The sequence below is a fragment of the Neofelis nebulosa genome, chromosome 2 (assembly GCF_028018385.1).
Source record: "Neofelis nebulosa isolate mNeoNeb1 chromosome 2, mNeoNeb1.pri, whole genome shotgun sequence".
In the NCBI taxonomy this organism is placed as follows: Eukaryota; Metazoa; Chordata; class Mammalia; order Carnivora; family Felidae; genus Neofelis; species Neofelis nebulosa.
In genome coordinates this window covers 123,704,876-123,727,343 of record NC_080783.1, presented here as the reverse complement: position 1 = coordinate 123,727,343, position 22,468 = coordinate 123,704,876, and the positions used below count along the sequence as shown (strand labels likewise).

The 22,468-nt window shown below is 40.6% G+C and overlaps 1 protein-coding gene across 2 annotated transcripts in view; it reads right to left on the bottom strand.

Annotated features, from left to right (window-relative positions):
* The window catches only part of TSPAN2 (tetraspanin 2), a 57,648-nt gene that overhangs the window by 5,430 nt on the left and 29,750 nt on the right, over positions 1 to 22,468 (bottom strand). For both annotated transcript variants that reach the window (XM_058716111.1, XM_058716112.1), the window contains 2 exons: positions 21,548 to 21,646; positions 20,219 to 20,290 (listed from right to left, as the gene is read on the bottom strand). In XM_058716111.1, the coding sequence (XP_058572094.1) occupies positions 20,219 to 20,290; positions 21,548 to 21,646 (171 nt within the window). The remainder of the gene's footprint in view (positions 1 to 20,218; positions 20,291 to 21,547; positions 21,647 to 22,468) is intronic.

The window sequence follows — 22,468 nt, the reverse complement described above, 5'->3', positions numbered from 1 at the left end:
TTTCAGCATATAAAAATAAGTAAAATATCCCCCAGATAATAGCTCCTTGCTTTTTTTTTTTTATTGCCATTAATAGTTTAAAAGACTTTCTACATACTTGGTCCAATTTACTGTGCAAGGTAGGGATTACTTAGTAAGAGGCTTAAAAGACTGTACAGGTTCGAATTAAACAAAAGGAAACCAAATGTTAGCAGTTAGAGGACCAACTCTTTTCAATGATGGCTGGGCTGGGTGGGTCTCTATCCTTTCATCTGTGCCCACAGAGACTTGTGCAGGGCAGGTTAAAAGAAAGGGGGATAATTGGACAGGGAAAAGAACAGATCACTTATAATTAGTTTCTCCAGCTTCTCCCTGGAATCCTTTTAAGTACAGAGGTATGCTCTCTATTCAATTTTGTCTTTAGGCTGCCCAGGTCCTTTTACTTGTCACTGGTTAGTTCCCTCTAATAAGCTATATGAAACCCTTACCACAATCTTCAGGTCTCCTATCATACCGTATTCATTCATCATTCATTCATTCAACAAACATTTCTTGAGCAATCTACCTTCATCAGTCAGTCACTGGAATGGTGTGGTAGATATGGAGATAATAAGACATGATTTCTTCTGCCCTTACGGAGCTGGCAGTTTATTTAGTTTATTGATATATTTTATGAGAGAGGAAGAGAGCAAGTGAGCAGGGGAAGAGCAGAGAGAGAGGGAAAGAGAGAATCCCAAGCAGGCTCTGCAGTTTGAGTGCAGATTCGGGGCTCGAACTCATGAACTGTGAGATCATGCATGACCTGAGCTGAAATCAAGGGTCAGTCGTTTAATCAACTGGGCCACCCAGGTACCCCAGGGAGTTCACAGTTTAGAGATGGATACAGACCCACAGAAAAAATAATACATTATAATACACGACTGCACCTGTTGGAGAAAATTCCTCAACCTTCCCCTCCTTCACCTATAAAACTTACACGCTCCATTCAGTCAGTGCCAGGCAGTTGTAGGCAGTGAGCACGCAGAGTGAACAAGGCAACACTGCTCTTATTTCTATCTCATCAAAGCCAAGTACGCATCTCTGTTGAAAGTTAATCCCTTTACTGGAGCCGGATCTCTTTCCCAGTCATCTCCTCAGGAAGCCTGTGCTGTCCGTTATCTTTCTTATTTCACCTCTACTTCTCCATTGACATTCCCACTCATCGTTGTGACACCATGCCCGTGTTCCTCAGTCTAAAACAAAACAATCCCCTCCACGACTGTCCTCCTCTAGCACTACCCATATTCCATCCTTGCTTTCAAAGACAGCTTCTTTTCGGAAAAGTAACTTGTACTGGTTTACTTCCTTATAAAAGAAATAGGTGCTTCCTGTTGAAATTTGGGAAATACAGTAGTTCCCCCTTATCTGTGGTTTCGCTTTTGCAGTTGGTTACCCATGGTTCCATGGGTCTGGGAGCAGATGATCCTTCCCGTGACATACCATTAGGTCATTAGTAGACTAATGCTACATCACAATGTCTGTCATTCACCTCGTTTTATCTCATCACATGGGTATTTTACCATCTCACATCACAAGAACAAGGTAAGTACAGCACAGTAAGATGTTTTGAGTGAGAAAGAGACTACAGTCACATAACTTTTATTACATTATTATAATTGTTTTATTTTATTATTATTGTTAACATCTTACTGTGCCTCATTTACAAATTAAGCTTTATCACAGGTATGTATGATACCACATATATAGGGTTTATATAAAGACCCTTTATACAGGGTTTGGTGTTATTTGTGTTTCAGCCACCCACTGGGAGTCTTGCAACATATCCCCTGTGGGTAAGGGGGAGATACTGGAGATTAAAAAATAAAGAGAATAAGACATACTTGTATTACTACACTAAAGATAACATCAACACTGTGAGTATATTCCTTTTTTAAATATTTTTTTTTAAGTAATCTCCACACCCAGCATGGGGCTCAAACACATAACCCCAAGATCGAGTCGCATGCTCTACCCATAGAACCAGCTAGATGACCCAGGTGGTGTATTTTTAAACTCAAACATGCACTTAGGTAATTCTTTATATACAACTATGTGCTTTTTAAACTTAACATTAGGACTTCAAAACTACTTTCATCAAAAATTCTTTGCAATAGTGGTTTTTAGTGGCTATAATTTATCATATGAGAGTACATAATTTAGACAGTCCCCTCTTGTTACACATTAATGGCCTATTCAGTATTTTGTTCTCATGAATAACACTGCAGTGATACCATACCTCTCTCCCTATCTCTGATTTATTTTCCTTAAAATAAATTGATGAGTGGAATTTCTGGATAAAGGGCATGGACATACTCAACTCATTAGTCTATTTAAATTTCTTTTTAAATTTAAGTTTTAATTTTAATTCCAATTGCTTAACATACAGTGTTGTATTAGTTTTAGGTATACAATATAGTAATTCAACACTTCCATACATCACCTTGTGCTCATCAGTACAAGTGCACTCTTTAATTCCCTTTACCTATTTCACCCCCCCCCCCCACCTCCCCTCTGGTAACCATCAGTTCGTTCTCTACAATTAAGAGTCTGTTTCTTGATTTGTCTCTCTTATTTTTCTCCTTTGCTTGTTTTGTTTCTTAAATTCCACATATGATTGAAATCATATGGTATTTGTCTCTGTCTGACTTATTTTGCTTAGCATTATACTCTCCAGCTCCATCCATGTCATTGCAAATGGCAAGGCATCATTCTATTTTTATATATGTATATATATAATGTGTATATATATATATATATATACACACGTATATGCATATATATGTATATATATAAAAAGTGACATATATATGTATATATATATGACATGTATATATATATGTATACATATGACATATATATATGTGTGTGTTTATATACACACACACACACACATATATATATATATATATATGATATATATATATAAGTATCAGTGGACACTTGGGCTGTTTCCATATTTTGGCTACTGTTGATAATGCTGCGATAAACAGAGGGGTGCATATATCACTTTGAATTGGTGTTCTTGTATTCTTTGGGTAAATACCAGGAATGGGATTACTGGGTCATAAGGTACTTCTATTTTTAACTTTTTGAGGAACCTCCATACTGTTTTCCACAGTGACTATACCAGTTTGCATTCCAAGCAACCATGCATGAGAATTCCTTTTTATCCACATCCTTGCCAACACCTGTTCTTTCTTGCATTGTTGATTTTAGTCATTCTTACAGGTATAAGGTGGTATCTCATTGTAGTTTTGATTTGCATTCTCCTCATAATAAGTAATGTTGGACATTTTTTCATGTGCTTTTTGGCCATCTGTATGTCTTCTTTGACAAATGTCCACACCTTCTGCCCATTTTTCAATTGGGTTATTTGTGTTTGTGATGTTGAGTTTTTGTAAATTCTTTATATATTTTGGATACTAACCCTGTATCAGAGTTGTCACTTGCAAATATCATCTCCCACTCTGTAGGTTGCCTTTTAGTTTTGTTGTTTCTTCGCTGTGCAGAGCTTTTCATTTTGATGTAGTCCAAATAGTTTATTTTTGCTTTTGTTTCCCTGCCTCAGGAGACATATCTAGAAAAATGTTGCTATGGCCATATCAAAGAAGTTACTGCTTGTGCTCTCTTCTAGGATTTTGATGGTTTCAGGTCTCACATTTAGGTCTTTCATCTATTTCGAACTTATTTTTGTGTTTGGCGTAAGAAAGTGGTCCAGTTTCATTCTCTTGCATGTTGCAACCCAGTTTTCCCAACATCATTTGTTGAAGAGACTGTCTTTTTCCACCAGATATTCTTTCCTGCTTTGTTGAAGATTACTCGACCTTATAGCTGTGGGTTTATTTCTGGCTTTTCTATTGTGTTCCATTGATCTGCGTTGTCTATTTTTGTGCCAGTAGCATACTGTTTTGATGACTACAGCTTTGTAATATAACTTGAAGTCTGGAATTATGATGCCTCCAGCTTTGCTTTTCTTTTTCAAGATTGCTTTGACTATTTGGGGTCTTTTGTGGTTCCATACAAGTTTTAGGATTGTTTGTTCTAGCCCTGTGAAAAATGCTGCTGGTATTTTGATAGAAATTTCATTTTCATTTCTCTTTCTGCTGCTTCATCATTGGTGTATAGAAATGTAACAGATTTCTGTACACTGATTTTGTATCCTTTGACTTTGCTGAATTTGTTTATCAGTTCTGGCAGTTTTTCATTCTACCTACCTATCTATCTATTGGTGGAGACTTTTGGGTTCTCCACGTATAGTTTCATGTCATCTACAAATAGTCAAAGTTTAATTTCTTCCTTGCCGATTTGGAGGCCTATTATTTCTTTTTGTTGTCTGATTGCTGTGGTTAGGACTTCCAGCACCATGTTGAATAAAAGTGGTGAGAGTGGACATCCTTGTCTTCTTCCTGACCTTAGGGGAACATCTTTCAGTGTTTAGCCATTGAGGATGATGTTAGCTGTGGGTTTTTCATAGATGGCCTTTATTATGTTGAGGTATGTTCTCTCTAACCCTACTTTGTTGGGGATTTTTATCAGGAATGGATGTTGTACTTTGTCAGATGCTTTATCAGCATCTATTGAAATGATCATATGGTTCTTATCCTTTCTCTTATTGATGTGATGTATCATGCTGATTGATTAGCCAATATTGAACCATCCTTGCAAACCAAGAACAGATCCCACTTGATCATGGTGATTTTTTACATGTATTGTTTCAGTTTACTAGTATTTTGTTTAGAAATTTTGCATCCAAGTTCATCAGGAATATTGTCCTGCAGTTCTCTTTTTTAGTGGCGTTTCATTTGGTTTTGGTATCAGGGTAATGTTAGCCCTATAGAATGAATCTGGAAGTTTTCCTTCCTTTTCTATTTTTTGGAATAGTTTGAGAAGAACAGGTATTAACTCTTCTTTAAACGTTTGGTAGAATTTGCCTGTAAAGCCATCTGGTCCCGGACTTTTGTTTTTTGGGAGTTTTAAAATTACTGATTCAATTTCATTGTTAGTATTCAGTCTTCAATTTTTTTATTTCTTCCTGATTCAGCTGTGGGAGTTTATACGTTTCTAGGAATTTATCCATTTCTTTTAGGTTGCCCAATTTGTTAGCATACAGTTTTTCATAATATTATCTTATGAGTTTGTATATCTGTGGTGTTGGTTGTTATTTTTCCTCTCTCATTTGAGATTTGAGTCATTTCTCTTCTAAATAAGTCTGCCTAGAGGTTTATCAATTTTATTGATTTTTCAAAGAACCATCTCCTGGATTCATTGATTTGTTCTCTTGTTTTTTTTAGTTTCTATATCATTTATTTCTACTCTAATCTTTATTATTTCCTTCCTTCTGCTGGCTTTAGGTTTTGTTTGTTTTCTTCTAGCTCCTTTAGGTGTAAGGTTAGGTTGTTTACTTGAGATTTCTCTTGCTTCTTGAGGTAGGCCTGAATTGCTATAAACTTTGCTCTTAGAACCACTTTTGCTGCACCCCAGAGTTTTGGACCATTATGTTTTCATTTCCATTTGTTTCATGTAATTTTTAATTTCTTCTTTTATTTCCTAGTTGACCCATTCATTGTTTAGTAGCATGTTATTTAAGCTCCACGTATTTGTGGTTTTTCCAGATTTTATCTTGTGGTTGACTTTGTTTCATAGTGTTGCTGTCAGAAATATGCATGGTATGACTTCAATCTTGAATTTGTTGAGGCTTCTTTTGTGGGCTAATATGTGATCTGGAGAATGTTCCATGTGCACTCGAAAAGAATGTGTATTCTGTTGTTTTAGGATAAAATCTTCTGAGTATATCTATTAAATCCATCTAGTACAGTGGGTCATTCAAAGCCATTATTTCCTTGATGATCTATCCATTGTTGTAAGTGGGGTGGTAAAGTGTCCTACTATTATTACATTACTATCAATTAATTCCTTTATGTTTTTTATTAACTGTTTTATATACTTAGGTGTTTCCTTGTTGGATGCATAAATATTTACAATTGTTATATCTTATTAGATTATCCCCTTTATTATGATATAGTGCCCTTCTTCATCTCTTGTTACAGTCTTTAAAGTCTAGTTTGTCCAATGTAAGTATTAATACTCCAGCTTTCTTTTGACATCCATTTGCATCCAATAGGCGTTTCTCTGTCCTTTCACTTTCAATTTGCATGTGTCTTTAGGTCTAAAATGAGTCTCTTGTAGGCAGCATATGGATGGGTCTTTTTTTTTTTTTTTAACATTTGGTCACCCTATGTCTTTTGATTGAAGAATTTAGTTCATTTACATTCAAAGTAATTATTGATAGGTATGTATTTATTGTCATTTTATTTTTTATTTTGTGGTTGTTTCTGAAGATTTTCTTTCATCCTTTCTTGTCATTCTTTCATAGCTTGCTGATTTTATTTAGTGATATATTTGGATTTCTTTCTCTTTATTCTTTGCATATTTATTAGTGTTTTCTCAGAGAGAGGGGGAAGGGTAGAGAGAGAGAGGAGTGGGGGGAGAGAGAGAGAGAGAGAGAGAGAAAGATATTCTCAAGCAGATTCCACAGAGTACAGAGCCTGACACGGGGCTTGATCTCATGACTATGAGATCATGACCTGAGCCGAAATCAAGAGTTAGAGGGTTAACTGACTGAGCCACCCAAGTGCCCTTAGTGTTTTTTTTAGTTTTTTTTTTTTATTTTTTAACGTTTATTTATTTTTGAGAGAGAGACAGAGTGTAAGCAGGGGAGAGGCAGAGAGAGGGGGAGACACAGAATCAGAAGCAGGCTCCAGGCTCTGAGCTCTTAGCACAGAGCCTGATGTGGGGCTTGAACCACAAACTGCAAGATCATGACCTGAGCCAAAGTCAGAGGCTTAAGTGACCGAGCCACCGAGGTGCCCCTAGTGGCTTTTGATATATGGTTACCATTAGGTTTGTATATAACAGCTTCTGCACATAGCGGTCTATATTTAGTTGATGGTTGTTTAAGTTTGAACCCATTGTTTTTTCCTCCTCAGGTTTTAGATATATATTATTATATTTTATAACCGTTTTTTGTGATTTCCTTGATGATTTTTTACAGAAATATTCATTTTTTACTCCTTTTGTATATCTTACCTCTATACTCTTACTTTTGGTCTCTTTTTTTTCCACTCGAAGAGTCCCCTTTAATATTTCTTGCAGAGTTGGTTTAGTTGTCATGAACTCCTTTAGTTTTTGTTTCCCTGGGAACACTTTATCTCTCTCATTCTGAATGATAAGAGTATTCTTGTTGGATAGAGTATTCTTGGCTGCAGATTTTTCCCATTGGGCATTTTGAATACATCATGTTACTCCCTCTGGCTTGGAAAGTTTCTATTGAAAAATTCCCTGCTAGCCTTATGGGTTTTCTGTTGTAAGTTACGGATTTTTCTTGCTGCTTTTAAATGTTTTTCTTTATTATTATATTTTGCTGATTTAATTACAATATGTCTTGGTGTGGATCTGCTTTTGTAGATTCTTTTAGAAGTATTTTTTTTAATGTTTATTTTTGAGAGAGAGAGAGAGAGAGAGAGCATGTGCATGAGTTTGGGAGGGGCAGACACACACACACACACACACACACACACATACACACACACACACAATCTGAAGCAGGCTCCAGGCTCTGAGCTGTCAGCACAGAGCCAATGTGGAGCTCGAACTCAAGAACCCTGAGATTCAGACCTGAGCTGAAGTTGGATGCTTAACCAGCCAAGCCACCCAGGCACCCCTGCTTTTGTTGATCTTGATGGGAGTTTTCTGTGTCTACTAGATCTGGGTATCTGTTTCCTTCCCCAGATTAGGGAAGTTATCTGCTATTATTTTCTTCACATGAATTTTCTGCCCGCTTTTCTTCCGGGACTCCTATAATACAAATGTTATTATTTTTGATGGAGTCGTTGAATTTCCTAAGTCTAATCTTATTTTGCATAATTCTCTTCCCTGTCCTTTGTTCAACTTGATTATTTTCAAATAGTGTGTGTTCTAGGTCACTAATTAACCTCTCTGCTTCTTTCATCCTGCTGTTCAATCCATCAAGCATGTTTCCCATTTCTTTTATTGAACCTTTATCTCTGTTATGTTACTCCTTATCTCTGTTAAGCATCTCTCTCATGCCTTCTACTCTTTTCTCAAGCCCAATGAGTGTCCTTATGATCTTTGCTTTAAACACTCCATCAGGCATGTTACTTGTATCTGTTTTGCTCAGATCTCCGGCTGTGGCCTTGTCCAGTCCTTTCATTTGGGATAAATTTCTCTGTCTCCCTTTTGTCTGCTTCTCTGTCTGTCTCTCTGTGTTAAGAAAGTCAGCTACGTCTTCTGCTCTTGAAAATGGGGACTTCACACCAAAGAGGTCCTGGTAGTTCAGGATAGTATCCTATGTGTGTGGCTTATGCTCTGTTATTGTGTCTGGGTCACTTTTCCTTTCCATGCAGTTATCTGCACTGACTCTCTGCCTGGTGTGGGTTGTGCTTGCTCTCTGTGGTGTTAGTGGGACCTCCGGTCCCACTCAGGCCAGCTCTGAGTGGGTGTGCCTGCCAGGGAACTTGGGAGCAGGGTGGCAGTGTTAGCAAAATTTGCATTGTGCTACTTGTCCCATGCCAGATCCCCCAAAACACTGTGGTGGAGGCTGGAGGCTGTGCCGGGATGGCTGGGGGTGTGAGGCTGAACTTGGCATCCAGCTGTGCTTAGCATGTGTTGGCGGCTGGGGGTTTTCAGCTGGGCCTGGTGCAGTGGCTAGGCACTGAACATGGTGGCAACTGGGCACTCAGAGGCTGGGCGGGGTGCATGGGCGGCTTTCACAAAATTTCCCTGAGCCCAGGGCCAAGGTTAGCAGGCTTGGAGTGGGTGAGTCCTCAGGAGATCTCATGGGCATGCACCTGAACTGCTAGCAGGTTAGGCAGCAAGTGTCTGTGCAGTCCTGCCTCTTACAAGTGGCGCTGTGTTTATGCTGGGGGGTGGAGAAGGAAGACGGCACCTGCCAGCTCCCTTAGTTTGAAGTCCTCCAACGTGCTCTGAAATCAGTATGAACAGATCTGTCTCCTGTTGCCCCTGGCATTGTGTAAACCGCCTTTTTCATGTTGCCTCTTCATACAGGCTGCTGTTTAAGGGCAGTGACCCGGCTATCACTCACCTTCCCAGCTTGCCCTGTGCGGAGTCAGCTGACTTTTAAAGTTCCAGGATCCAAGTCCCCCAGAATTCAGCCTCTCTGGTTTTTAAAGCCAAACATTACGGGGATTAGTCTTCCCTGCGTAAGTTCCCTGGTGCAAAGGCCCATTTCTCTGTCCTCTCCACGTGTGCGGCTCCCTCCCTCCTCCAGGCAGCCTCCCTTTGCCTTTCTGACCTTCCTAACCTTCCAGATGCAGCTTCTTCTCTATATTTAGTTGTGACATTTGTTTTCCAAGCCTTTGGATTACTCTCTAGTTTATTGATTTGGATGTGGGTGATATCTAGTTGTAAACATGGGATGGGGTGAGGTCAGGGTCCTCCTACTCTATCACATTCCTAAGCTCTTTTAACTCACTAGTATTCTACAGTCATACTACCTCTAAACATTTTGTACTGATTTCTCTGAAAATGCTCACTTCGTATCATTTTTGTCAACCCTGTATATAACTATTAAGGAAGGAAGAACTTGGTCAATTTCATAGGTTAAACGATGTCAGCTCTTTAATTTGCAATATTTTAACATTGCTATTAACTGCCTGCATTTTTTATGTGTTTAATGGTAATTTGGATTTTGTCTTTTAAGTTGTTAAAAACTTACTTATGTAATTTCTGCACCCAACGTGGAGCTCGAACTCATGATCCCGAAATTAGAGTTGGATGCTCTTCCAACTGAGCCAGCCAGGTGCTCCTGGATTTCGTCTTTTCTGAACTCTTTTTTCCTGTCCTTTGCCCCAAACTAGACTACTTGAAAGGACACCCTCCCTCTTTACATCTCATGTCATGCAGGATGGGGTTTGTCCTCACTCCCCCTGACATCAAGTTATCGTTTGAAAATGCTCAATCCTGTCAACATTGCAGTAGTTATCTCAGTGGACCTCCTTGGACTTTTACTTCCCCATTCATATTTTCTGCTTCTGTGCCTCTGCTTATGCTCTTTCCTCTGCTTTCCTCTTTCCTCCTGCCTAATGCTTCCATAGGTACTTCTCACACCTGAAGAGTTAGCTGAGACATCACTGCTCCGGTCAGCTTTCCCGCGACCCTTCCAGCCTCTGGCCTCACTAAGTAACCCTTTGTGCTTTCAAAGCACTTGCACCCTCTGTGCCTACCTCTGTTACTGCACTTTGTCCATTTCTGTGTCCATCTGTCCTGTTAGACTACATATTCCATGAGAGCAGTGACTTTGTGTCGTCCATCTTTTTACCTGCAGGGCCAGGCGTAGGGTAGGTATGGATAAATGCTGAGTTGACCTCAATGGCAGCACCTGACCCTGGTAACTATTCCCTCCTCCCCCCATGCATCTCCTCACATGTGTCTGTCTACTTTTTCTACTTTTCTTATTTGGCAACTCTTCTTCTTCCCGTCCTTAAATGTTGTTGTTTCCTGGAATTCTATCCTTGCCATTTTCTCATCTAAACCTAATGGATTAAATTCTTATCTACAGCATTAAGACTCCCATGAAGTCCTGACACCCAAACCTCTCTCCTGAGCCGCAGGCCAGATTTTGCAACCGTCTATTGGACATTTCTAGTTGGAAGTTCCACTAGCTCCTCAAAATTACCAGGTTAAGCACTGAACTAGCTTTCTTTCCTCCAAAATTTGTTCCTTTTTCTCTATTTCTCAGTTCATTAAATGATACCATCTATCCAGCTAGTAAAGCCAAAAGCAGCAATGGATTCCTCCCTCTTCTCTCATATTGAACTGGTCACCAGATTCTGTAGATTTTCCTTTCTAAATGGCTTTCTCTCCATTCCTGGTGCTCAGTCCAGCTTGTTACCAGTTAACGTCTCTTGGACGACAACGAGGACAGCAGCCTTCCCAACTGGCCTTCTTGGCTCCAGATTTTCATTTCCCATCAATCCTCCAAACTGCTACTATAGGAAACTCAGGAAAATGTAAATCCTATTCCAGATTCTAACATTAGTACTTTCCTAAGCATACAGCAGGAGATGTAGACTTTTGGCTTCATGAAAGTATTCAAGGCCCTTCAAGAACAGGTCCCTCCTCCTTGAAGGACTCATCCCCACAGGTACCTGAGCCAAAACCCACTACTGGCACTTTTCTGGATACAATTATATTCCCTTGTTTTCATTGTCTTTACCCCGTATCCCTTCTACCTGGAATACCCTTCTCTTTTGTCTGTTTGCTAGGCTCTGATTCACCCTTTAAAACGCATCCTAAGAATTACATCAAGGGAGAGGATTTCTGGAAAGATGGCAGAGTAGGATGATCTTCAAGTCACCTCCTCCCATGAGCACACCTAGAGAACAGTGACATCAGTGCAACCAACCCAGAAACCCCTAAGACTAGCAGAATAGATTTTCCACACTTAATCATAGAAAGGAGGCCACATGGACAAGGGCAGGGAGGGCAGAGAGGCAGTTGGGAACCAAACTCTTGGTGAGACTAACCACGAACAGGAGGGGCACCACAAGCATGGGGAAGGGAGAGAGACAGACCCCACACCAGTCATCCCACTCACAGGGGACTGGCACTGGGAAGATAAGTCCCCATAACATTTTGTTTTGAAAACCAGAGGGGCTTAATTTTGAGAGGTTTTACAATTTGTGGGGCTTAACACCAGGAAATTTAAAAATCAGCATGCTCTGCTCTGGGAGAGCCAGAGGGTGGTAGGAAACTCAGCTGCTATCCTTAAAGAGCCAGCATAACAAACAGGCCTGCGGAGATATAACACAGAAGCAGCAGTTTGAAAAGTGGCTGGGGTGTATGGGAAGGAGATTTATTTATTAACCGCAGAACATGTGCTGGAGGGGCAGGGGTCTTTAGGAGACTTTTCTAAGAACAAAAGAGCTTGTGGGCACCATTTCTCTCTCCCTGCTCTCCAGCCTAGACAGCTAGAGACCTGCGGGAACCAGTGAGAACACCTGCCACCTAGCTTGCTAACACCACATTGCCTGCCCCCGTGTTCTCCTATGGATCTGGGTCCACTCCATCCAACCAGCCCCACTTGGCAGGAGTCCTTCCAGAATGGCTCCGGCCGCATCTGATCCTGCAATCAGCCCAGGCAGGGACCCTGCCACTCCAAAGTGACATCTGCCCTGGGAAGAAGGGAAGATAACCATACACACCAGTTTCACTGCAGCTCTAGGAGCTGAACCTTGTAAGTAGCAGTGCAGAGGGAGTGCCCTGACAATCGGTGCATCTATAGCTCCAGCAGATAGACTGGGGGCAGACATCTGATCTCACTACTGGCTCTGCCCACTGACAGAAACCTCTCAAAGACAGCACAGGAAGAGAGTCCTGCAGTCTGGGGTCACTGCAGCCTCACCAGATGGACTGGAGGCCCAAGCCACCAATGAAAGCCTCTCAGGGGACAGGGAAGAGACAGTGCCCTGCATTTTGGTATGACCCCAGCCCCAGCAGATGGGATGAGGGCAGACATGTGGTCTGACTGCTGATACTGCCTAATGACAAGCCCACTGTGGCCCCAGACTGGCACAGGGACCAAACCCTGCCCACAACAGGCAAAGTGGATCACTGCAGTCACCTGGACTGAAGGTAAACAAGGCTCAGCCACAACAGTAGGACCTGTGCAACTCACACAGAAGACACCCCTGAAGCTCCTGGTCCTGGGGAACAGGGGACATTGCACTGCAGGGCACCGTAAGACCTCTTCCTCATAGGTAACTACTTTCAAGAGCAGGAGACATAATTGACATTACGAATACACAGAAACACAGAGAATTAGACAACATGAGGAAACAGAAAAATATGTCCTAAATGAAAGAATAGGATAAAAACACAGCAAAACAACTAAATAAAACAGAGGTAAGCAATATTCCTGGTGAAGAATTCAAAGCAATGGTCCTAAACATATTCACTGGACTTGAGAAAAGAGTGGAGGATCTCACTGAGACCTTCAACAAAGAGAAAATATAAAAAAGGACCAATCAAAGATGAAGAATTCAATAACTGAAATTAAAAATACACTAGAGGGAATCAATAGTAGATTAGAGAAACAGAAAAATGGATCAGGGAGCTGGAACACAGGGTAATGGAAAGCAGCCACACTGAACAGCAAAAAGAAAAAAGAACAATAAAAAATGAGAATAGGTTAAGAGAACTCGGTGACATATTCAAATGCAGTAACATTCACATTATAAGAATACCAGAGAAAAAAATAAAAAGGGGGTAGAAAATTTATTTGAAGAAATCATAGCTGAAAACGTCCCTAATCACCTGGGGAAAGAAACAAGCCCATGTAGCAGAGAGAGCCCCTAACGAGATGAACCCACAAAGATACATCCCAGGACACACCACGCAAAAGAAAAAAAAATAGTGATAGAGAATTTTAAAAGTAGCAAGAAAAAAGTAAATAGTTACAGACAAGGTAAACCCATGGATTTTTCAGCAAAAACTTTGAGGGCCAGAAGGCCCCTATGATATAGTCAAAGTGCTGAAAGGAAAAAACCTGCAACTAAGAATATTCTATCCAGCAAGGCTAGCATCAGAATGGAAGGAGAGAGAAAGGGTTTCCCAGATAAAAAAAAGTTAAGGGAGTTCATTACCACTAAACGAGCCTTACAAAAAACATTAAAGGGACTTCTTTACATGGAAAGAAAAGGCCATAATCAGGAGTAAGAAAATTATGAAAGGAAAAGATTTCACAGGTAAATACAAATACAATAAAGGTTGTAGATTACTTATAAAAGCAATACAGAGATTAAAGCACAAAAGCAGTAAAATCAATTATATCTATAAAAACCAGTCAAAGAATTAAAAAATAAAAGAATATGAAGTATGACATCATTACATGAAACGAGGGGGGGCAGTAAAAATTTAGTGCTTTTAGAATGGTTTCAAATTTAAGCAACCATCAGCTTAATACAGACTGCCATATGTATAAGATGTTGTATATGAGCCTAATAGTAACCACAATAGTAATCTAATAGTAACCACAAATAAGAAACCTGCAGTAATACACAAAAAATAAAGAGAAAGGAATCCAAGCATATCACTAAAGAAAGCCATCAAACCACAAGGGAAAAGAGCAAGAGAAGAAAGGAACAAAGAAAAACTACCAAAGCAAATGTAAAACAAGTAACAAAATGACAATAAATACATACCTATCAATAACTACTTTGAATGTAAATGAACTAAATGCTCCAATCAAAAGACATAGGGTGACTGAATGGATAAAAAACAAGACCCATCTACATGCTGCCTAAAACAAACTCACTTCAGACTTAAAGACACAGGCAGATTCAAAGTGAAGGGGTGGAAAAACCTTTACCATGCAAATGGAAGCAAAAAGAAAGCAGAGGTAACAGTACTTATATTGAACAAATAGACTTGAAAAGACAGACTATAATAAGAGACAGAGAAGATCACAACATAATGATAAAGGGAACAATCCATTAAGAAGATATAACAATTGTAAATATTTATGCACCCAACAAGAAAGCACCTAAATGCATAAAGTAAATATTAGCACACATAAAAGAAGAAATTGATAGTCATACAATAATAGTAGGGGACTTTAACACCCCACTTACATCAATGCACAGATCATCCAGGCAGAAAATCAACAAGGAAATAGTGGCTTTGAATGATACATTGGATCAGATGGACTTAACTGATATATTCAGAACATTCAATCCAATAAGAGTGGAATACACGTTCTTTTCAAGTGCACATGGAACATTCTCTAGAACAGATCACATGTTAGGCCACAAAACACATCTCAATAAATTCAAAAAGACTGAAATCATATCGTGCATATTTTCTGACCAGAACACTATGAAACTAGGTTTCAAAATCTTTAGGATGCAGCAAAAGCTATTCTAAGAGTGAAGATTATAGCAATCCAGGACTACCTCAACAAGCAAGAAAAATCTCAAGCAACCTAAACTTACACTGAGAGGAGCTAGAAAAGAAAACAAACCAAGCAAAGCCAGTAGAGGAAGGAAATAATAAACATTAGAGGAGAAATACATGAAATAGAGACTAAAAAAATCAGTAAAACTTTAGCCAGACTCATCAAAAAAGGAAGAGTGAGAACTCAAATAAAATCAGAAACAAAGGAGGAGAAAAAACTGACACAACAGAAGCACAATTATAAGAGAATATTATGAAAAATTACATGCCAACAAATTGGACAACCTAGAAGAAATGGATAAATTCCTAGAAACATATAAACTCCCACAATTGAATCAAGAAGAAATAAAAAATTTGAACAGACTAAATACTAAAAATGAAATTGAATCAGTAATAAAAAATTCCCAATAAACAAACATATGGGACCAGATGGCTTCACAGGTGAATTCTATCAATTGTTTAAAGAAGAGTTAACATTTATTCTTCCTAAGCTATTCCAAAAAACAGGAGAGGAAGGAAAGCTTCCAGATTCATTCTATAAGGCTAGCATTACCCTGATACCAAATCCAGACAAAGACACTACAAAATAAAATAACTACAGGTCAATGTTTCTGTTGAACAAAGATGCAAAAATCCTCAACAAAATACTAGCAACAAAATCCAACAATACATTAAACAAATCATTCACTACGATCAAGTGGGATTTATTCTTGTCATGCAAGAGTGGTTCAATATTTGCAAATCAATCAATGTGATAATCACATCAGTAAGAGAAAGGATAAAAACCATACGATCACCTCAATAGATGCAGAAAAAGCATTTGACAAGGTACAACATCCATTCATGATAAATACCCTCAACAAAGTAGGTTTAAAGGGAACATACCTCAACATAATAAAGTCCATATGTGAAAACTCCACAGCTAACATCATGCTCAATGGTGAAACTGAGAGCTTTTCCTCTGAGATCAGGAACGAGATAAGGATATCCACTCCTACCATTGTTTTCTTTTTTACCTACTCTCACCACTTTTATTCAACGTAGTACTGGAAGTCTTAGCCACAGCAATTAGAAGACAAAAATATATAAAGGCATCTGAATTTGTCAGGAAGAAGTAAAACTTTCACTATTTACAGATGACGCAATACCATACACAGAAAACCGGAAAACTACCAGAATGGATAAATGAATTCAGTAAGGTTGCAGGATACAAAGTCAATATATAGAAATCTGTTGCATTTATACACACTAATAATGAAGTAACAGAAGGATAAATTAAAAGAATCCCATTTACAATTGCACCCATAATAAAATACTTGGGAATAAACCTAACCAAGGAGGTGAAAAATCTATATTCCAAAAACTATATAACACTGATGAAATAAATACAAGATGACAAACAAATGAAAAGATACTCCATACTCATGGATTGGAAGAACAAATATTGCTAAAATGTCTATACTCTCCAAAGCAATCTATAGATTTAATACAATCCCTATCAAAATACCAACAGTATTTGTCACAGAACTAGAACAAATAATCCTGGAATTTGTAACCACAAAAGACCCTAAATAGCCAGAGCGATTTGAAGAAAGAATCCCAGATTTTAAGATACACTCCAAAGCTGTAGGAATCAAAACAGTATGGTACTGGCACAATAACAGACACACAGATCAATGGAACGGAATAGAATCCAAAAATAAACCCACGCTTTTATGGTCAACTAATCTATGACAAAGGAGGCAAGGATACAAAATGGAAAAAAGACATCTCTTCAACAAACAGTGCTGGGAAAACTGGACAGCTACATTTTCAAAAGAATGGAATGGGGCCACTTTCTTACACCGCACACAAAAATAAACTCAAAATGGATTAAAGACTTAGTGAGACCTGAAAAATAAAATTCCGAGAAGAAAACACGGCAGGAATCTGTTTGACATTGGCTATAGAAACATTTTTCTAGATATTTCTCCTCTGGCAAGGGAAATAAAAACAAAATTAAACTATTGAGACTACATCAAAATAAGAAGCTTCTGCACAGCAAAGAAAACAATCACAGAACGAAAAGGCAACTTACCAAATGGGAGGAGATATTTATAAATGACATAGTTGATAAAGGGTTAATACCTCAAATATATAAAGAACTTGGAGAACTCAACACCAAAAAACCCCAAATAATCCAATTAAAAAATGGGCAGAGGACTTGAATAGACATTTCTCCAAAGAAGACATGCAAGGGCTGAACATCACTCATCATCAGGGAGATGCAAATCAAAACCACAATGAAATATCATCTTACATCTGTCAGAATGGCTAAAATCAAAAACACGAGAAACAAGTGCTGATGAGGACGTGGAGAAAGAGAACGCTCACGCACTGTTGGTGGGAATGGAAGCTGGTGCAGCCACTGTGGAAACAATACGAAGTATTACACTATAATCCAGTAATTCCACTATTGGATATTTACCCAAGGAAAACTAATTTAAGAAGATATATGCACCTCTATGTTTATTGCAGTATTACCTACAATAGCCAAGATATAGAAGGAGCCCAAGTGTCCATCGACAGATGAATGGATACAGAAGATGTGGTATAGATACACAATGGAATATTACTCGGCCATAAAAAAGAATGAAATCTTGCCATCTGCAACAACGTGGATAGACCTAGAGGGTATAATGCTAAGTGAAAAAGAGAAACACAGTCAGAGAAAGACAAATACCATACGCTTTCACTCATGTATGGAATTTAAGAAACAAAGCAGATGAGCAAGCAACAAAAAAAAAAGACAAAAACCAGACTCTTAAATACAGAGAACAAACTGGTGGTTGCCAGAGGAGAGGTGGGTAGGGAGATGGGTGAAATAGATAACAGGGATTAAGATGTACACTTGTTGAAATTTTTAAAAACTAATTTTTAAGTTTATTTATTTTAAGAGAGAGACAGCACACCTAGGGGAGGGGCAGATAGAGAGGGAGAGAGAGAATCCCCAGCAGGCTCCACGCTGTCAGTGCAGAGCCAGAGGTGGGGCTCTAACTCAAGAAACCGTGAGATCATGACCTGAGCTGAAACCAAGAGTCGGATGCTTAACTGACTGAACCACCCAGGTGCCCCTAGAATTTTTTTTAAACGTTTTAAATTTATTTTTAAGAGAGGGAGAAAGAGTGAGCAAGCATGGGCAGGGAAAGGACAGAGAGAAAGAGGGAGACACAGAATCCGAAGCAGGTTCTAGGCTCTAAGTTGTCAGCACAGAGCCCGACACGGGGCTCGAACCCACGAACCGCAAGATCATGACCTGAGCTTAAGTCAGATGCTTAACCGACTAAGCCACCCAGGTGCCCCAAGAGGTAGGTACACTTGTGACGAGCACCGAGTAATGCACAGAATTGTTGAATCATTATATTGTACACTTGAAACTAAGTGAAGAGTGTTACGTTAATGATACTTGAACACCAACAAAAAAGAATCACACATCAGGAGGGTCTCCCGCAACCCTTCAATCGCATGCCCCTCTCACGCAGCCTTACTCTTGTACTACCGAGTGGTGGTGCCGGCTCCCCTGCGGGTCTCTCCGGCAGCCTCTGAGCACTTTGAGGGCAGTGGCTGTGCCTTGTTCATGTCCTCCAACTCAAAGGGAGTCACTAAGTGTCCAATGCAGGACTCAGGACACAGGCTGGAGCTAAGATCTCATCAGTCTCCTCACAGCTGCATGCTTAGAAGCATCCATGTCATCGTCCCCATATTCTCATATTTCTCCCCGAATGTCCCACATCGCATCTGTGCTTCCCCCACCCCCTTCACTGAAACTGCAGAGCAAACATCATTAATGATTAAGACCAAATCCAACACATTATTTCCAGCCTTCATTGCCTTGTCTTCTTCCCAGCATTGAACTTTATGGACCAACCATCTCCTCCCTCGCTTCCCAGGCGCCACTGTCTTTGGACTCTCTCCAGTTTGACTCCTCCTTCACAGTCTTCTTCTGGCTTCTTGTCCTTTGCTTACCCTTTAAATGACAGGGTTTTCAGCCCACCTCTGCCTTATTCCACATACTCTCCCTGGGTGAAGCCACTCCTACGGCTTCAGCTACCACCACTATGCTGGGATTCCTACACCCGTCTTCAGCTCAGATTACATGTAAGTCCCACAGGCACCTGAAGTGCAAACTTGGCCAAAACTGCCCCGGAATGTGCTCCTTTCCCTCCATGCACCTCTCACGGGGAGCAGAGTCTCCATCCACCCATTCTGCTCAAGCAGAAGTCTGAGGTCTTAGCTTCCTCCTCCCACTCCCCACTCACACACAAGAGATTGGCCAGGCCTGTTGATTCTACCCTCCGAACATCTCTGAATCGGCTGCCTCCTCTCCCTCCCTACTGCTCGTGACTTGCATTAGCTCCTCATCCTCTCTTACCAAGGTGACCACAAGTGCCACCTACGTGGCCTCCCTCCAACACTCCCCAACCTTCTATTCTACCTGTCACACTCAGCAGGCTGAGTACTATTTCTACAATGCAAAACGGACTATGATAATCTTCTGCTAAAAGCAACACCTTTCCCAAACTTCCAGGTGTAAAATCACGCCTTTGTCTGCCTTGCCCAAGAATGTCCCTCACCATCCCCTCTGGACTCCCTACTGTCCTGCAGTCCTGGACTTCCCTACTGCCATGCCTCTGTTCCTGCTGCTTTATGGGCCCAGAATGACCTTCCTTTGTCAAAATGCAGCTCAAGGATCTCAACTTCTGTGAAGCTTTCTGTGTCTACATTGTATTCTTTACAGGCTTCGGGCACACACCATCTCCCCTGACTAGTCTACAAGGCCACTGAGGCAGGAGCCATGTTTCATCTCAGAGTTTTCAGAACCTGGCACAAAACCTGGCACAGGTTTTCAGAACCTGGCACCTTCACTTGCTAAATGAAGCATTCATCAGTGACTTCCAGGGAGAGGTGGGTGGGGCAACGTTCTCAGGGTGCACACCTCTGGCCCTGGTGAGTTTAATTAATGCCATGGCATTTGCACCATTATGGCAGGTCCGCTTACCATCATTTCCCAGGGGACCGGGAGACTAGCACTCAGCATTGCTTCATGTATTTTACATAGAATAAAGCTGAGGCTCAGAAGCCACTGGGAGATGGCCTTCTAGAATCATACCCAAGGGGAAGAGCCATCTTACAGTATAGATAGGATGGGAACCCTAGTAGAGAAGCTTACCTTGTGCCCTAGAAGTTCCTTTGGGCATGTGGGTTGGACCTGTTCAGAGCTTTCTTTTCCACAGCACCGAAACTAAAGAGTCAGAGAACAGCTTTTAGGGCACAGGAAGGAGGAGTGGGAGCTATAAGTCTGGGCATCACGGCGGAGGACTGGGGCACTGAGGCAGCAAAGCAGCTATGGGGCCAATCTCTGCAACCCAAACTGCCATTTCTAGGAAGATAGTGAAGAGTCACATAACCATGCTAGCAAAACAAGAAGAGAACTTCGGTAAAGTTGTCTGAGTTTTGCGATGGGAAGTGACTCAAGGCAATCCAAACAAAGCAAGAAGCCAATGACAGTGTCTTGTGTAAATTGCTGTTTTTTAGACAGGAATTGGGTCCTTAGATTCTTTATTTCAGCCCGGGAGTAACTTACCCTGCTGAGTAGCTCAAGTTTTATGAGCTTCAGGAAGGGCTCATTAACTGGGGACAGTCTGGGACAGAGAGGAGAAGTGGCCACAGTAAATAAACCCCAGGGGCTGAAAGGCCAGGGCATGAAGTCAGGCCAGCAAATAGGTGTCCTGCCTTAGGGCTGGCTCTTCAAAGACAAAGGAGACTGTGTGTTGCTTGATGTCCCTGGGGCAGCTGAGGCTGAACAGGATAAATGGTTGGCACCTTCCAGACATTCCTGTGACAAACAGGAATGGGGCTACCCGGAAGCAACTGGCCCAGGGGTTCAGAGATACTTCTCCATACGGCAGTGGTTAATAAATCAGGATGACTCTGACCTGGCCCATCATCCATAAGCCCTTGTTGGTTAGCTGTGTGCAGCCCTCAGCACTGCACTGACAGCACAGTCTCATAGAACATTCTAGGATAAAGGGAGCATAGCTGTCTCCGTGCCCTTTTGTGTTACAAATGGGGGAGCTGAGTGATTATCAGGGAGGCAAAGAAGTGGCTCAAGTCGCAAAGAGGCTCAGTGGCAGAGCTGCAGCTAGAAAGAGCTTTCCTGACTTGAAGGTCATGGTCGCTTCTATTACACCACCATGCCACCCTCTGAGACAGCTTAGAACTGATTTGGGCTGCTTTCTGGGTGCTCTTCTTTGTGCTCTTTTGTCTCTCTGGGGCACATGCCCTGACTTCCTCTGGTGAACGCTGGGTGCCAGGTAGGCCCCTTCCTCTTCTAGGTTCTACGCGTAATGCCAATGACGGCTCCTGTGAGGGCTGAAATACAGCTACAGCATGGCTTCACCAAAGTTATTCTGATCTTTAAGCCAAGTGAAGAGAGATGTCCTGACTAATGCATGGTCTTCAGAAGATATGATGTTAAAGAAGAAGCAAAGTTACTTACTGTTGAGTGGAAGGTAATGAGGGTCCCATTTCCCTTTTCCCTGTCTTTCAGGTAATCATTATAAGCCTCTTCATACATGGTCTGAACATGCCGTATAGCCTGAAAAAATACCAGGAAAACTGTGGGAAGTTCCAAACATTCTCCTTTCATCAAGGAAAACCCCCTCTTCCTTATCCTTGGAAAATACAGCCTGTCCCTGTGTTTATCTGTATTTTAAGTCAATTCTGCATTTACATAATAGATTATAGATTCTGGAGTTTCACAGATACTTCTGGAGACGGGAGGACAGACTAACCAAGAATAACTTTCATAGACTAGAAAGATTTCTTTAAGTGGAGGTTCTCAAACCTGAATGGACATCAGCATCCACTAAGCCCCAGACTCTGGGGCCTCCCCAGGAGATTCTGACATACAGCGAGTGGGGACTTAGGCATTCTTGGTACCCCACTGGTTAAAAGTATTCAAGTCTATTCATGACATGGTTGGAAAGATGCTCATGACTGAGGAACACTGTTTCACATATAAATATCGTAGAAAACATAGAGAATGCTTTTTCTGATATAAAGGCATGTGATCTGACATCCATAAAGATCTCAAAAAGTCATTAGATCCAATTCCTCCAACCTGCAAATATAGCCAGCTACTTCAGAAACATTCCAAAGGAGGTGATATTTAGTTATTCTACGTGTTCACCATTTTTTTTTTTTACATCTAAAGTAAGTTCATAAACACAATATTGATAGCACATGAATTTACATGAAATACAGTACATTTAAGACTCCATTCTTCCTCCTTTTCACTCCCCTCTTTCCCACAGGGTGTTTTAACCTTCTAAAAGGACATTTCCTTTGTGGGTTCTTCTGATAACCTATTTTGGACACCTATAGTTTGAGCACAAATCTAAAGAGACTGGCTTCACCA